Here is a 17,175-nt window from a genome sequence, read left to right as displayed (position 1 = left end):
CCCGTGGATATGCTGTGATTTTTTTCTACACGCGGACACGACCATCGGAGACTGAGCCTCTAACAGCTTATGAAAGCAAGCATTGAACATTCCAAGCTAAATTCCAAGAAGATAGTGGCTAAAATAAGGATGCCAAGCTTCGTGGGGAGCAGCAGGAAAAAGATGGTTTAGAATGATTTTAGACGTTGGAGCCGATTTTCGATATAAATGACCAAGATTGGTGGTCTGACCACAGAAGTACAGGCAAGATCTACATCAGCAAAATAGCAATGAGGTTCTTTCTCCTAGCAAGCAAAAATGAGGCAAGTCTGAGATCAGATGGCAATGTACAGGGAGTTCTATAAACGATGCCTCTAAACAGTGTCATTGATGCTGCTCCTTTTCCACACTAAGCAAGCTCGCAACTGCTATTTGTAAGACTAGTAATATTTACGAAGACCTTATTGCTAAGAAGTCTTCTGTACTACATGAAACAGCTGACAGAAGAAGCAAGCAAGAGGCCTAGAGAAGAACTCCTTAGGCCAGCAGGAATGCCTGCATTTACAAATTGAAAGCGTACAGACAGATGCAATGAGGGCCAACTCACGGTTCAATTTATGCAACTGCAAGTCAATGCCCATCCCATCACTTCTGTGCATTGTCCTACGAAACAGCACACAGTGTTTGTGTAACTTGAAGAAAACCACCACATGATAGACATGACAGCTTTTACCTTTTATTCTTAAATGCAGATGTGTTCGATGATACAATAGGCTACTCTCAAATGCTGCATAACCGGAATAGCTCAATTTAGAGATCTTTAGATATATTTGGTTAGGTCTAGTAAACAACATTTCACATGTTTATCACAGTTGTTAAAAGGTCACTAGATTAACCCTGCACAGACAGCACAAACACTAGTTGCAAATCATGTTCTCCAATTCATCTTTTTAGCTTTAACATGTTCACATGAGCAAGGAAAAAAAGAAATGAGCACTGACACAGATTTTTATTTTAGTTTAGATTTGGACCCCTGCTAGAGAATGTGGCTGGGACATACTACTTGCAAGAGAAATGTGTGATGTGCGCCACACATGTTGGCATGTTTCAGAGCAAGAACAAAGGTATCCAATTCACACAAAAATATTTTACAGTCAAAAGGAATGTACCCACAGCATGTGAGCAGCAGGCCGAGATATGGGTACTGGGGCTGCACCCAGGTTAAGAAAAGAGCATAGCAGAAGAAGAAGAACGTTACAGTTCTGTCATTACTGAAAACATTCTACAAACAATAAAGGCTAAATGTGCATGCAACAAGCCAAGGAACAAAGATGCCACTGTTTAACATGGCAGCTGAGGTTACGACAGCACAGCGGTAATGCATAGAATAAACACTGCACAAGAAGTGAGCTACAGCCAGTACCAATCTAGCGTAACATTATTTCTCACTGAATGAGGGAAAAAAAAGAAAAGAGAAGGTTGGGGAGCTACATTTTGGCTAATTTGTGACAATCTGAAGATAAATTCTGGATGGAAAAAGGAAAACATTCCTGCAAGAAATAATATTTACATTATTAACAAAAATCAATTTTTCAACAACAAAACAAGCCCCGCATGGACTGAAGGGACTGAAACCTGAGATTCTAATTTTAGCATCTTGATGATAAAAGAAGAAATTTTGTTAATTTTGTTAAGTGTCACCGAAACAGAAAGCTTTTTTTGAAAATTCACACACCAGTACTTGGCTACAGACTTGCTTTCATTCGGTATAACACTTGCCCATGAACAGCAGAGGTTAATCTGCCACAGCAATTGTGTCCAACAGCAATAAAGAAAGACTCTGTAAGTGCACTCTTTTTCTTTTGGGGGTTTTACGTGCCAAAACCACTTCTGATGAGGCACACCGTAGTGGAGGGCTACGAATTAATTTCGACCACCTGGGGTTCTTTAATGTGCACTACAACAGAAGCACACCATAAGTGCACTCTGCAAATATGTACCAATCAAAGTAGCCATTCTTGTGTTATTAGCTCTAAACAGAAAAAAGAAAAAGGGAGTACTCTCATAATGGTTCTCGCATGTTTCATTTCGCAAACGTTAACTGGACCAGCACGGGTATACACAGAGGCAAACGTAAAGCATACCTGGGTACAGCCCTAGGCGGGACTGCTCAACACTGTTCTGCAAAAACACCAGCACTGTTCCATAAGAGACGCAAACAAAGACAAATGTATTTGTTTTAAAAATAGAGCCCCTTGACACCAATTTTGAATGTCAGTTCAAGACAGGCACATCTACGCACATCACATTTTCCCACAAGATGCATTCTCATTTAAAGTCAAAATGACACCTCGAAAAAGAGACAGAGGAAAGAAAGCACAATGAATTTTTTAACAGAAAAGACTACATGAACTAATGTGCCTTTGTCCCAGGCCACCTCAATCACAAAAGGGAAGTAATGGGCTGTAAGCAGTTTCCAGAAAAATGTGACTCTATTAAACGAGTGCCAAGCTGTGAAACCCAGTGTTTGTGGGAAGAGAAGCTCGAGGCAATTTTGCCTGGCCTCTATTTGTGAGCAAGCTGGCTGTTGCCAAGCTGAATCCATAAACTAAGCTCGGCCAACCTTCCACACAGATGCAACAAAAACAGCATTAATTTGTGCAATGTTTCAGTTGACTGGTGATAATTCAAACAATACAAAATTCCCATTAATTCAAACAAATCTTTGAAATTCTTCTTTGCCAGATTGTTTTCAATGCTTTTTTAAAGCAGCTTAATTTAAGATTTTTAACATCCCAGGGCAGGGCATGCTATACAGTAAAAATATGGCTGATGAGAGCACATTGCAAAGGCAAGAGTAGTTAGAAAGTGCCAATGTCGGGTATTTGGACTGCTCTGCATGTTCATACACACCACTATGAAATGACACTAAACCAGCTGCTCATTCAAAGAAGAACAGGTTCACAAATGTTTTGGTTGCTCTCAAAAGTTGGCATGCGCTTTAGCTGAGAGGTCTAAAGGTGCTCAAGAATAAGGCAGGTGAGATGTTTGAATTATTTCTTCGGAATAACTTGAGCTGCATTGTCAAACATTTAAAAAGCTGTCAAATTCATATTCGGACAATAAATTAAAAAATAAAGTACTAATGAACCTCTCATTGGGCATAAGTGCTCCATTCGAAATGGAGAGCACGTAGCACTTTTGCAGTGTACTCCATCCCTGTTCGTTAATTTACACAAATACACTCCAGCTTACCTGATGCATAAAACTTAACAGAGTATCAGAAGTGGAAATGCCTAGCATGAATGAAATAGTATAAAATAATCTTCAGCATGGTTTGACAGTTGTGAATGTCGAACAATAGCCAACTAGTGATAATGAAGTTCACTGTTGCAGTTGACTGACCATCGTTTCTGTTTGCAATAGTGGGTTCGTCCAAAGGGGCATTTCTTCTCAGCATGACAGTTACATTCCTCAAGTGTGGCACTTCGATTTGGAATATTGAAGAAGAGGTTATTGTGTCAACATCAGCTGGCAGCATTATTATACTGCAATTTAAATAACAGCTACAGATGCCACTGAGAAATTGCAACCAGTTTCCTATTCTGATGCAATGCCTATGATGTGCAGTTTAAAAAGACAATTAGCAGATTTTAAGTGAGCTGTCTGATTATGACATACAGATTTCAATATGTTTAGGCCTTTCTGGGCATATCAGCGAAAACACTCTATATATATATGCAGCTGAGTGTATACTCCTGCTCATATAACTTGCAACTCTGCCTGGGAGTTGGGCTTCCAGGCATCCCTCACGCAATCTTGGACAGCCCTTTTACCAGGAGGAACCCTCAATTCCTTGAAAGATAAATGAAGTTGAAGTTAAAATTGACTCTTATTTTGCTCAACTTCAAATAGTTCAAACATTTAACTTGAGTGAAAATCTGTGCTCCCTAGAAGCTTGAATTATCACAAGTCAACTGTACAAGAGTTTACCAACAAAAATAGCTTGGACCTCGAAGTTGGTGTCCTTGACAAGTGGTAGTAATAGTAAACAAAATATTGCTGTATATTTAGGTAACTTATCGTAATTAATGTGCATTTTGTTGTATCCTAATCATTCTCAGTTAATCATCTCCAAGCACTGCTGCAATCAAGTTCAAACAGCAGCTAACTATTGCTGTAACTGTGCACAAGCTAAAAGTAAGAAAATAACAAATGACTGCATTCTGTAATGATCAGGAAGCGCTCACAACATGGCTTCAGCAGGCTACAGCAAACTGACTCCCACACACAATTAAACATGTTTTTCTATTACATGTGCAGAAGTGTAAAAAATTTGAAACCAATCTTTTTGTTCTTAATACAAATGTGATATTTTGAATGCATAGAAGTGCTGCAGTTTAAGTTGCCAAGGTCATACTGAAACTAGACTGTGCATTTGATGGGGCAGGCAGAGGAATGACAAGTGCTGACCTCAGCTTGTACCAGCCTCAGTGATATTACTAGTTTTAAGACAGATAACTAACCAGCCTGTATTAGCATGTTGCCAAATCCCAGAAATATGTAATAGTCTCACAGCAACTCCAGGTACATGTTACACACATTGCTAAAACAAACACAAAAGTATATTTTAGGTGCGAAAGACAACCCGGGTGATAAAACGGAAAGACAACCCGGGTGATAAAACGTTGCTTGTTAAACAAGAAAGTCATCTGCATGTCAGCATTGTCAGAAATGGCACTTTTGGGGGCACTTTGCTTCAGCAGTAACCCAGAGACATCATACTTGAAACACGTCATGGTACACACACTACAGTACAACAATGCAAGCTCAGGCAGAAATAAAAGAAACGCAAGGCAGCTGCAAATGTGAACACTCCAGAGCACAGGTGACACAAGGAAGGCATTGAAACCCACTGTCAAGGTAAACAAAGCTTTCCTAAATTGAAAAAGTGGTGCTCAATGTGCAAAGTTCAGCATACAATGCAATTTTCATTTCAGCCACTATGTGGCCCAAACCCAAGCACATGAACGACAGTGGGCATTCAGCAAAGCCTTGGCAAGCTACCACAATAGACAACATGACAGTATTTAATAAGTAGCAGCAACAACGGCTGCAAAGAAATACTTTCCAGGTTTGGGGTGGGATGACCTGATTGCACCAAGCACAGACTGAGTTGGTTTGCCTTCCAATCTGTCCAAAGCCGAACAACACCTTAGAACAAAACGTGAAGAGGTCGAGGAGGCATGCTATGACATGGCACTTTCCAGGAACACAGTTTCCTGTAATTAAGTCGCAAAGTTGCTCCAAGTACGCGTGCGCATTGGGTAATACAGGGTGTTGGAGTCATCACTTCAACAGCACATTCCAAAACAAAGGAACACAGGAGGCAAGATGGCTCTTTACGAGCAGTCTGCCACTTTCCTCTCTTCCTCACAGGCTAAATGCCCCCCTAAATACAGGTGTTGCTTAAATTGGCAGAGCTCATCAAATCAAATGCACAGTGACTGTACCCCTTCACACGTGGGAGGCACATGATAGGCAACAAAGTGAGCACCACCACACTGCTACAAGAAGACGTTCAGAAGACAAGGAAGGCTGCGCTGGTTCACAGCGTAAAGCCCTCAAAGAAATTAAAACGGCCGAAAAGACGGAATGGTCTTTCTGAAAAGTTTTCCATCATAATCTCGCAAGAGAGAGAGAAACAACTTTATTTAAATTAAGACCGTGCTTGGTCACTGTGGGTCTCGCAAAAAATTCTTCTGGCCTTAGTGCAGATTGCCAAATGGTCTTGCTCACAAATGCTTGCACAAACTCTGGACAGTGAACATTTACTGTGGGTCAACGGTTGCATACATGCACATATTCAGTTCAGATACCTCCTTCAGCCTCAGCGAGTCTGGAAAGCAACAAGTAGATATAAATTCTGAACCTGCCTTGCTTTTGCACATATAGGCTTGCTTGGGACAAATGAAATAAAAAAAAAAGCAAAGGAAAAAAAAAAGCACTAGCATTTGCGGCCCTAGTGCAGGTTTTATCAAACAGCTGCTTAAACAAAGACATCAATGTAACACAAAGGGCTCAAAAGTGAAAGGCACTACTTTGCAGGGACTCTCCGCATCTAGAATAAGACACCTTATGACTTGTAGCAGGCTTCGGCACTTGGCAATGCCAACGTAACCAGCAAGTACCCCAAGAGTAAACGCTACTTTCAAGTGCCAATGCCCATCAATACGAATCACTACAAAAATACAAAAAATGAAGCTCAAAAGAGGTTAAGCATAAGCACTGATGCAAGCATAACTGACCCACTTCTGCCCTTCACAAGCGGCCAGGCCACATCAATTTTGTGACACTCTTGTTATTTTCTTTTTTTGGCACACCCTACGAAGCCATTATTGCAAAGAAAAACAGTGCCACAGGTGGTACACATTCATGGAGTGTGCTGAAGAGAAGACAGAAAGGACCTAACGATTCCAGAAACTCCCCAAATGTTTGTGCGCCCACAGCATGTATAGCTCAGACTTGTGATATAGCTACTTGGTCAATGCCCAAAAGGCACTAAGTTCCTCAAAAGCGCTACTGTAGGCTGGTTTCCTCCCGGAAAGATGCAACGCGCCCTGTGCGAGTAGTCAAAACAGCATGCCACTTGCACAAGCACAGATGCACACTTGTACGCATCAACCACTGCAGACGACTGCCCCGTGCTGGGAGTACCAAGGACGTTAAGAAGCTGATTCGCTCAAAGTGCATCACAAGATCACTGAGTATGGGATAGTACACTCTGCGAAAAGCTGCGTACACAACAAACACTTTCGGGGACTAGTATACATGCATGCATTTACAACAGGCAACGCACACCACCACAGAAATTGTCCCGAAAGACAGAATACAAGGGCAGGAACAACAGTTTTGCTTGTCTTTATATATGTTTGGTATGGTTCACGTCACGACAAAGGGTGAGCAATGCTTCTTCATTTTTAAATGTCCAGATCAATGACGCTCGACTAGATGAGTGAAATGTAGCGCTTCAAGCTAAGTATGTAACACAACCTTAGTTCGCATAAGATAACACTGTGTATACACGCGTCTTTCTGCTCAAGGAAGAAAAGGAAAAAGAAAGGCAAGGAGGAAAGAGATGAGAAGACAGGGGAAGGCAGATCTGGTGGTTTACCCAAATGATCAAGCGAGTTCTACACAGCAACGGATATCTAGCCATGGCAGCTTTGAAAGGCACACTGCATTTTTTCGCTCCTCCTTTAACTTGGTGTAGCACAATTACGTACCCACTAAAATGGTATACATCATTAGCTTCAATAACAAACCAGAAACATGGCTTCAGCACAGTCTTCAATTGTGTCACTAGCTTGAGCCATTGGCAATCTGTCACATGTATGTGACCAATGCCAGATTAGATCAGAGTAAAAATGCGTTTAGGCGTTGGGAAATTGTAAGATGCAAGACTGTGGGAGCCAATTAATGACATAATAATCGCAAAATGATTTCCGAATACAGGGTCTGTGCAAAGAGAAAAAAGAAATAAAAGATAACATAAGAAAACACGACAGGGATTGTCAGTCATTTCTGTAGCCTTCTTTGAGCATGTGCACTATCAAAGCAAGCACTCAATGCACAACGATCAAGCGGTCACAGAGACAGTACAGCATTAGAACAAGCCCTAGTTCCACCTACAGCTACAAAAGCAGAATCAATATTTTATGTAGTAGCATCGGTATTGAGCACATTTAATGTATTTTGCATGAGTATCATACAAGCAGACACGTCAGCTTGCATCCAAGCAAAATGAAAGCTTATTCCCTTGTACACATTGCAAATGCAGGTGTGCTCAATTGTAATGCAACTCTGGGAAGAGCCCACTTCCCAATGGCTGCTGCTCTCTGCAGTATTGCAAATGTGCGTTTACCATGTCATGAAGAAAACCTAAATGTACATACCAACGGTGCCAAGCAGTTATTGGAATGCTTTAAACAAGAAATAACCATAGAAATGTGCTGGATTTGCTTCCAAAAGGTCACTGTTAGTAATATATTGTCAGTCAATTAACAGATTTGCGATTTTGAATGCATGAAATAGGCTAAGTATCATGCCTGATAATGTCACAAAAAAAAAAAAAATGTTTCTTTGTGAACAAAGAAAGCCTCACAAACAGCCAACCCTCATGATTGATCAGGTTAACCTTCATGCGGATTCAAACATTTCTATGAAACTCGCAATTGTGAGAATTTAGTACACTAGAATCTCTTGGCAAGAAACCCTGCAAGTGCACCTTTTGTAAAGCCTAGTAAGGCAGGTGGTACCATCGGTAAGGTGCAGACCAGTACACATCCGAAAGCTTATGCTAAAAGGCTTCCGTAATGCTGCTTTGCACTACAGAGTGGCACTGTGGGGACACTGTGGTACTAAGTTGAGTATTTTTCAATAACAACTATTTATTATTAAAAGAAACTCTGCAAACTGCAAAAGCGTTGCAAACAGATAAAAAAAAAAAGAAAGACCTGAAGCACGACCAGTAAAAGCCACCTGAATAAGCATACACAACTCTTAATCTGAGCACAAGTTCGTTGCTGCTCTTTTTTTTTTCTTCCTGGTGTAGGAACATACAAGCCAAATTTGCACGCCTGAGCAAAGATACACATTTGAACAAAGCACCAATGTCACTACTTATCTGAGTAGCAGCTTGAGTGACAAGTGAATCTGGTTAGATAATACCATAAATACCTCAAGTGTTCAGCGGACACTCAAAGGCAAACATTGAATCAATCTCGACCGATCAGTTGCCCTCCTAGAAACGTGTTTTGTGCAAATAGATGCCAAGAGGTAATTATGACTGAAGGGGTCGTACAATTTTTCGTCAATTCAAACTGCCTAAGATGAACAATCGCCAATGTAGCCACAGCGGCAATCTGGGAGATCCCGCTCTGCTTGGTTCTATTGCTTTTTAATGCAATTAGCATTCTTGGCCTACTTTGTGGTGCTGCTGCTGTCTAGTCCCCCGAAATGTCGCTCGTGAAACAAGAAAGAAAATTACATGACTGATTAATAAAAGTGAGAATGCGCGCTCTTTTAGCTGGCAATGAAAATTATTTCGCCTGACACAGATTGCATATGCATGGGACAGTAGACTTTGTCTAGATGGTGTTGCATATTGATCATTGTGCTGAGCGGAAAAATTGTTGGGAACTGAGAGGTCAGGCGTCTGTCCTGTCTGCCTGACCAATATGCATATGGTCAGGCAGACAGGACAGACGCCTGACCTCTCAGTTCCCAACAATTTTTCCGCTCAGCACCGTGGTTCAATTGAAGTCAGATATGCTTTCTACAATGCCAGCAGGACAAAACTAGCTGTGGGTGGGAGGCAACGTTTAGTGAAGCTTTCTTTGTGGTGTCCGAAGGTGTAGACGCCGTGGTCTGTGGCGACGCTGTGGCGCATGGATGTATTAACGCTATTAGCCTACCCCCTTTCCCCTTTGAAATGGTAAATAAAGGTGTCTTCAACATTATGGTGTGTCACTACATTGCTTGAACGCTAACCGCACATCGAGAGTCATTGTGAGATGGGTTCCTGCCGAAAGAAGACGAACGTAAACTTTAATTTCTGCAGGAACTTTTTTTTTTTTAATTCAGAGGCCAGCAGGAATAAGGAGCCACTGTGCTGTAAAGTGTTACGATACAGCAGTGTGAAAAGGCAGCACTAGTGGCTTCTGTAGAAAGAGATAAAAGAAAAGGAAGGGGAGCAGACTGCATATTCTTTTGCATTGTCATGTTTAACGTTCTTATCTGGGCTTGACTCCTATTTACCTATCATAAATGGGATGTGTTACACCATGTAAACTAGTATCAAGTTTTTGTGGTAGTGGTTCCAATCATGTGCTATGTTTATGTAACTTTCTCGCCAACAAAGCTTTGTTCTCTGTAAAAGCAACACGTTGCACACCCTCGAACACCCGTCACGGTGGACTAGCAGCTATGGTGTACTACTGCTGAGCATGAGGTCATGGGTTTGTTTCCCGGATACAGTAGCCCCATTCCAATGGGGGCAGAATGCAAAAATGCTCCTGTACTAAGATTTAGGTGCATGTTAAAAGCCCAGGTGGTCAAAATTAATCCAGAGACCTCCGATATGGTGTTTCTCATGAGTCGTAACACACTGCAGCTTTGGGATGTTAAACTTGACAATTATTTACACCCTGGAAGACAAACCTATCATTCTAGCTTGACTCAATATTTGCCTTTAGCATCCCAATAAGAATGTCAACAACTCTTGAATGAACACATGTACTATTACTACCATCGACCAACAACTTGCTTATATGACAGCTAATACAACTACAGGTCTTCCAAGATGGCAAGAGGTGAAAAAAACAAAAAAACATATTTAGTGGAAGTATCAAGCCTAACATAACAAATGTGCATACAGTCCAAAGCAGCCCATCAGTTCACACAGTTTTCAAGAACAAGCACGTAATTGACAAAGTGAAAATGCTCATGTGCGGTGCCCACTGCAGTAATCGGGAAATGGGGGAGTAAAGCTCGCTCATATATGGCACAAACTAATCTGAACTGGCTGCTTTAGAGAGACAAACAATAAAGAAGCTACACGGTGAGACAATGATTACTCAGAAAGAAAACAAAATTTGTAGACAAGATTGCACATTGTTCGAAACTCACTTTATAGTAGATTCCTGCCGCTGTGGCAGCGCAGCTAAGCAATGAATAAGAGAAGCACTTCTCATGTTGAAATGAACAAAACAGAGTGCTGTAAGAAGAAAAAGCAGTTCTGTATTTTCAAGAGGGAGTAGCATAACCAGTCGCCAGCTAGGGACATCTTAAACCAATTCATGTAAAACAGATGACAGTCCAATCACAAAATACAAGAACAACACTTTCATTCATTTCCACTTTTTTTTCTTTTTCACTGTAATCTTGTAAACCTGTGGAACGGTGCCCACACTGACAATACTCTTTCCATAACAAAGATGTTAGGTGAGAGTAAGGCACGAGACTACGACATGAAGTTAAAAAGACAGGGTCGACTAATGCGCACCACATGCACTGTTTTCTTTCTTTCACAGCAATTTACAAGCAGGTTCGGCTGACAAAACGAGATGCATTGAAGCAGCCTTGAGCAGTTGCTCAAAGCAAGCAGGCTGACCACGCGTGACACGTATACTTTGCATGTTTTGTTGTACATTGTATGCAATTGCACATTCAGCAGCGATCCTCCAAAACCATGTCTCTTTTTTTTTGGCAGATAAACAACTTAACAATGCCATCTGGCACAGCAAATGAAGGAAAGCAGTTAAACCGTTAACCATCTTGTACTTTGCACATGGTCAAGAATGACTATCTGTATTTGTACAAGCTTAGTTGTCTAAAATCTCTGAATACTACTAGCAACCTCGCAGGCCCAAGAGGCCTTGTGGAGAACGTTGTAGATATGTTGATTTGAAAAACAAACCGTGCAATTTTACAGATTTTAAAGGAATGGAGAAACCTTTCATGCTAAATCAGATGGCAAAGCAATTGGGAAGACAGAACAAAGTGCACACTGGAACATCAATACCAACCTCCATAGAAAAGAAAGAAAAAAGAAAGGCTACGGGTGAACATCACTTGCAATAGATTGTTTTCATGAGCATGCATCAGATCTAACGAAAGACTACATCAGAGGCTAAAGCAGGTCAAAAGAAATCTGCGTTTATGCTTAACAAGCATTTTGAAGCTCTTTGAACTCTTGACACTGAAATTTTCATCAACTTCGAAAAACTGACGAAACTTAACGAGCCAAAACGAACCTTCTCTTCCACTTTGGTGGACCAACTACCACACCCTGTGAGAAATGTGGAACAAAAGTGACCAGCCTGAACAGAACGCCACGTACAATGCCAGCCATATAATCTACAACGGCACAGATCAAGCTCAAGCTCTCAATGTCGTGGCAAAAGCAAAGTTAACTGCCTATTTCTGCGGTGATTTAGCTCCAATTTTAGCATTGCCTTACTTACTGCATGAAATGTTACATGTGCAACAGCACTTTCAACACATGAGAATGTTGTGCACAATACAGATTTTGTAATGTTCAGTGTGGCATTTTTCCTTTGCACTGGCATTGACGGACATTACCTTTGTATATATATGAGAGTAAGAGAGAAAGCTGAAGCAATCTGTCTCGCTCCTTGCACAACTTCAACCAAGAGGAGAAAACGGTCTGCATAACTCTAGCTATCTAGATCCCCTGCCCTGTACGAAGCTCTTTTTTTTTTTTTCTTTTTGCACAATATAAACAGCCTCTTGCATCCGTTTATTTCTCGTTTTCCTGCTCTTAATTCATGCCCAAAACTGCAGGAAGAAATCTCAACGAGCTGTGCGTATCACAGGAAGTGAGAATGGGCGAGAGAAAAGCATGGCTGTCATTTCACATCAGCTGGTGCTGACCACGCTGCACATATGCCCATGGTAGACAGCCCATTGGTTGAGGCTTTGGTACACAAAACTAGAATGATAATACTATACAACACACGTTATATCACCAGAGGTCGTACCTTATTTACACGACCACCACACGAAAAGCAATTCAGTAATGTCCAGAACACAAAGTAAAATGCAGCAAAACAAAGGAATGCATCAAATATAGAAACAACATGCAGATTTTTTCTTTTTTTCTTTCCCAAGCCAAATGAAGGAATGTCGTCTTATTGCTGCAAACACCCTGCACTAGGAGACAGGCACACTTGACTGTTTGAAGAGCACATTCAATGTCGACAAAACAACACATACGCAAATGGAAGTTCTTTAAATGTGGCTGAATACAAGCTAACTACAATTACAAAAGCGAAACTTGCTGCCTTGTGTATTCAATAAGGCCTTTCTGAATTATGAAATGTATAAAAACTATAATAAAATGGCTTTATGCCACTTTTGCAAAACAATTGTATGCTCTAGTTGTTGCATTTAGCTAGTGAAAGCTGGCTTTCTATCAAAAGATCACAAATTTTAATGTGCAAGTCAATATTTGTTAGTCAGCAATTCTTTCTTATTTGTTCAACACAAAAATCTGCATGTTGACTAAAAGCTTAACAGTTGCACATACCATTAGAACATTTGCAAATCATGCAACAAAGGAATTTTTCCACACACAACATGGCCAAGTGTCATCCTTGTCACATATGTCCTGTTGTCTATGAAAGATGCTAGCGGCCTCGTAATTCCCTACGAAACATTTTAAATGATCAGGATTTTTACTCAGGTCATGCTGTCTAGCTCTAAAACATGCTACTCTCCTTTCATGTTCGTGCAAAAATCCTCAAGTAGCCTGGCATCTTCTATCATGAATTTTTTAGCAGCTGCATGCAACACTGCAACAGCTGCCATTTTGTGTTAACCATGTACAATTGAGCCTCATTATAAAAAAGTAGCACCAAAAATCAAAAAGTAGCAATTTTATCCAGTATTTGTCACAAAAGTGTACGGGCATGGTGCTATACACCCACTCTAGATTGTTCAAAAGGTATACAGCCCTACAACTGCAGCATGGTGCCAATTTTGAGCTGAGTGCACATGAAAATTTGTCACATACTGCATAATTGGGTCCATCAAAGAAAAATGAAACCCACTAAGGCAACATGTGGCCAAACCAAACAAACCATTGGATTAGTTTGCTTTGTATGATAATTCAGTATGTCAGTCTTTAATTCATTACATTGAGGTTTAACTGTGCAAATATTTGTCGTAATCACTTTATGTGCAGCTGGTATTCATCACTTGCACAGCCAATTATACGAGAAATAGTTTCATTACAAAGTCATGCAGAAACATAAATCTGTGTAATTAACGTGTAAATATGGTAAAACCTCTAGCTGGCAAGCACTGCATATGTACTAGACACCAGCGATGGCATATGCAGTTACTGAACAAAATAATCTGGTAAGTCTACAAAGCAATACATAACACAGTACAACTTCATTGCCAGCATCAGCCCTCAAAGCCACTGTTGCACATAAACGCAGCTAGTGGCAAGGTAACTAAAACAAGGTAACTAAAAAAAAAAAAGCAGGAGCAGGACACCATGGAGAGCTAGGAATTTGACATTACATAGCTATTCCATGCACATATAACACTATATAAAGAAAACCACTCCCATTTGGTTCTTGAAAAGTAGCATAACTCGAAACTGCCAACACCAACGCTATGGCTACTCCAGCTATGCTATCGCATTTGCACATTCTTCCCCTATTAACCTACAAGGGGGGGAGGCACGCTTAAGATTACACACAGGGACTAGTTGTAGACAAGCAAAAATGTTCAACTGAACCAAAAATTGAAAAGCAATGTTAAAAGGTCATGAGCACTGTCTTCAGCTGGCTCTGTACACACTATTTCCCCTTGATAAACACGCGCTCACAGGTTCAGTGACAGAGCCAAAATGGCAATTTCTTATCAACTGTTGAGGAGTACTTCAATGGAGCTGCACTGGCACAAAATGTCATTTCAGCAAATGTAGGTAATGCGACCGCCAAAGAACCCGTTTGCGGTGGAATGCATTATCACACCTCCCACTATTTGAGAGACGATGGAGGCAGCGGCAAAGGTGGCGGCAACAGTAGGTGCAGTCTAGGCCCGCTTTGGACGGCAGAAAGAGTACTTTTGCCGCCTACTGCTTCAGTTTTAAGGACGACAAGTGTAGTTAAGACAGGATTGTCGCAACTACTAGGTCTGATGTCCTTATCAACAATCACCAAATCCTGAAAGCAAGCCATTGTTTTTGGCTGCCGGTAAAATCAGGTGAAACAAAATCTGGTGGATACACGCAACAGTGTGAGGTTGTTATAGCAAAACACAACTGAGAAATACAAACTCAAACCACCAAACTGAGAATGCCAAGATAAGGGTCACAGTGAAGAAGCAACTATGTCACCAACTTGCTTCTCTGAACTAAGGCAGAAAACGCCTCCAATGCACCAGAAAGCTACTGCTAACAATAGCTAAAGGCTCCTTAGTGCACAAGGAAGAAAAACAAAAGCGATGTGCGGCCATACTCATCTGCATAGAACAGTTCATAAAAATAAACATCTACGTCTTCAAGATACATAGCAGATCAATCAGTTGTGTACCCTTGAAAGCAATTCGAGTGCTTTTAGAAGCTGAACGCATTACGTCTCATAAGAAAAATCGAACTCTCTCTTGGTGGTTGAAGCAAAGGGGAGCAAACTGTGTTGCTCCCAGCATGCCGAGTCCATATTTCAGTATAGTTTCACAGCACCTTGCATGCGTAGCTGCCAGGCTCATGCAAGAAACTGACTGAACAACAAAAAATGCTGCTTCACTGACTGCTTGTCCACCACTTTGGGGAGGAGTCGTCTGCAAAACTCATTTCAGTGGCACTTCCAAGGGTGAGAAAGCCCACCTATGTATCATGGCACCATATTTAGCGAAGGTCGATCGCGGGCAAAATGAAAAGAGCGACCTGAGCAGTAACGGAACAAGAGAACCTTGACTTGACGTGGTTGACGCATGTCAAGAGCAACATCCTGCCGCCCAGCGCCACAACCCTAACAGCGATAGTGGCTAAGCAAGGGCCCCGGTGGCCTCCTTGCTCGAACCGTAGCCGCTGATGAGGAGCAGTGCGGGCAGCAGCAACCGTCAGTAGTACTCAGAGTCGGAACTCTGACAGGGCTCTGAACAATCACGGCTGTCGGTAGAGGACGGTCGTGCCCCCGAGTGGTGGTTGGCTTGGTCGCTAAACAGCTCCGAGAGATGGCCTCCCTGTCGGTACAGGCTGCTCACACCTGCAAAAAATTATATGTACATATATATATGCATTATATATACACACACAAAAAAAGAAAAATCTGCCTCCAGTCCACCCTGTGAAAGTGGATGTACAGTAAAGCTGGTGCGGACGTTAGACAAGTACCACAACTGACAGACAAGCACCCCCACCACAAGCGAAGTATGTCACGCACGCACACACATGCGCAAAAGTGCAGCCTACATCCTCATGCTAGGCCGTCTGCCAAGCGCATGTGCCTTATTGAATTAATGTTTAAAAGTGCGTCAGAAAATTCGCAAAGTACAACTTACATACAACTTGCACACATGATAGCATCGGATTGTAATTCGAATATAGGAGAAAACAATTCTTTTCCAGCTGTTGCTTTTTGGGTGAGCACACCACGAAATATCGCGCCCAACTAAAGGGTACCAGCTTCGCTTCGCTTTAAAGAGATCACACTGTTAACACGTGGCTCGTGCACACAAAACTGACTAGGCCATCTCAACCGTAAGTTCCATATCTAATGAAAAGCAAGACTTGTCCAGAGGTGGATCATTAAAAGCAAGCAACAGAAGAAACCAACAAACTGGACAACAAAACTCATCACAGTGAATCATGACGGTCATCATTAAATCACGCTACCACCAGACTTGGTGCAACCTCTGTCAACACCTAGACACTTATTGAAAAAGCGTTGTGAAGAAATGTGGAATTAAGCATGGCCTCCGAGAATGTCGACATGCTGTGCACTGGCATGGGCATTGTTCAGTGCCAGAGGTCTCAGAGGCCATGAATTTGTCCACCTATCTAAAGCATTTTGTTCAGTGAGGGCTGCACCAATGGCAGCAGCAAAACGTACCAAAACTCCCTCAGCTGTGGGGCTGAAATGCTGGCGCTACAACTGCATTAAGACTTCGCGATGGTCTATCAGTTCTGTACAGCTACATTGGCTGGCCTTCTTGTATGTGGGAGACCATTGGCAACCTTTGAGCAGAAGAATCGAAACATCAAGTTTCCGGGAGATACTTTTCTTAGCTCTGCAACCATACAAAATGGCCAACATCTATACATTATTATATGGCATATTCTGGAGATATGGCAGGTATGCATAATGAATTCAATTCCACTAGGGCGTTCATTACGTATAAAGGTACTGGTGAACCCTTGCATGTAAGAGTAGCAACAACTCAGGCGGCTGATAGACTTGCTTTTGATGCCTTAATACCCAGACCACCAAGTCTCCTAGAGATACTCAATGTCTTCTAGGACAAGCCATTGACCATTTTTAATCATTCATGGTTGCCACCTCGGGAGTCCTGTGTAACAAAGGGACTGAGCAGGCCAAAGACTTCCCTGCTTCATCGCCTCCCCCCCCCCCCCCCCCCCCTGCACAGGATAAGCGT

The 17,175-nt window shown here is 41.7% G+C and overlaps 1 protein-coding gene across 4 annotated transcripts in view; it reads right to left on the bottom strand.

The window, feature by feature from the left end:
* Window positions 1–695: 695 nt before the first annotated feature.
* The window catches only part of LOC119442808 (serine/threonine-protein phosphatase 6 regulatory ankyrin repeat subunit A-like), an 85,120-nt gene continuing 68,640 nt past the window's right edge, over window positions 696–17,175 (bottom strand). For all 4 annotated transcript variants that reach the window (XM_037707838.2, XM_037707841.2, XM_049662405.1 and 1 more), the window contains one exon: window positions 696–15,785. In XM_037707838.2, coding sequence (XP_037563766.1) covers window positions 15,640–15,785 — 146 coding nt within the window. In that variant the 3' untranslated portion in view covers window positions 696–15,639. The remainder of the gene's footprint in view (window positions 15,786–17,175) is intronic.

The sequence above is a fragment of the Dermacentor silvarum genome, chromosome 2 (genome assembly GCF_013339745.2).
Source record: "Dermacentor silvarum isolate Dsil-2018 chromosome 2, BIME_Dsil_1.4, whole genome shotgun sequence".
Taxonomy (NCBI): domain Eukaryota; kingdom Metazoa; phylum Arthropoda; class Arachnida; order Ixodida; family Ixodidae; genus Dermacentor; species Dermacentor silvarum.
This window is presented reverse-complemented; position numbering and strand designations above follow the sequence as displayed.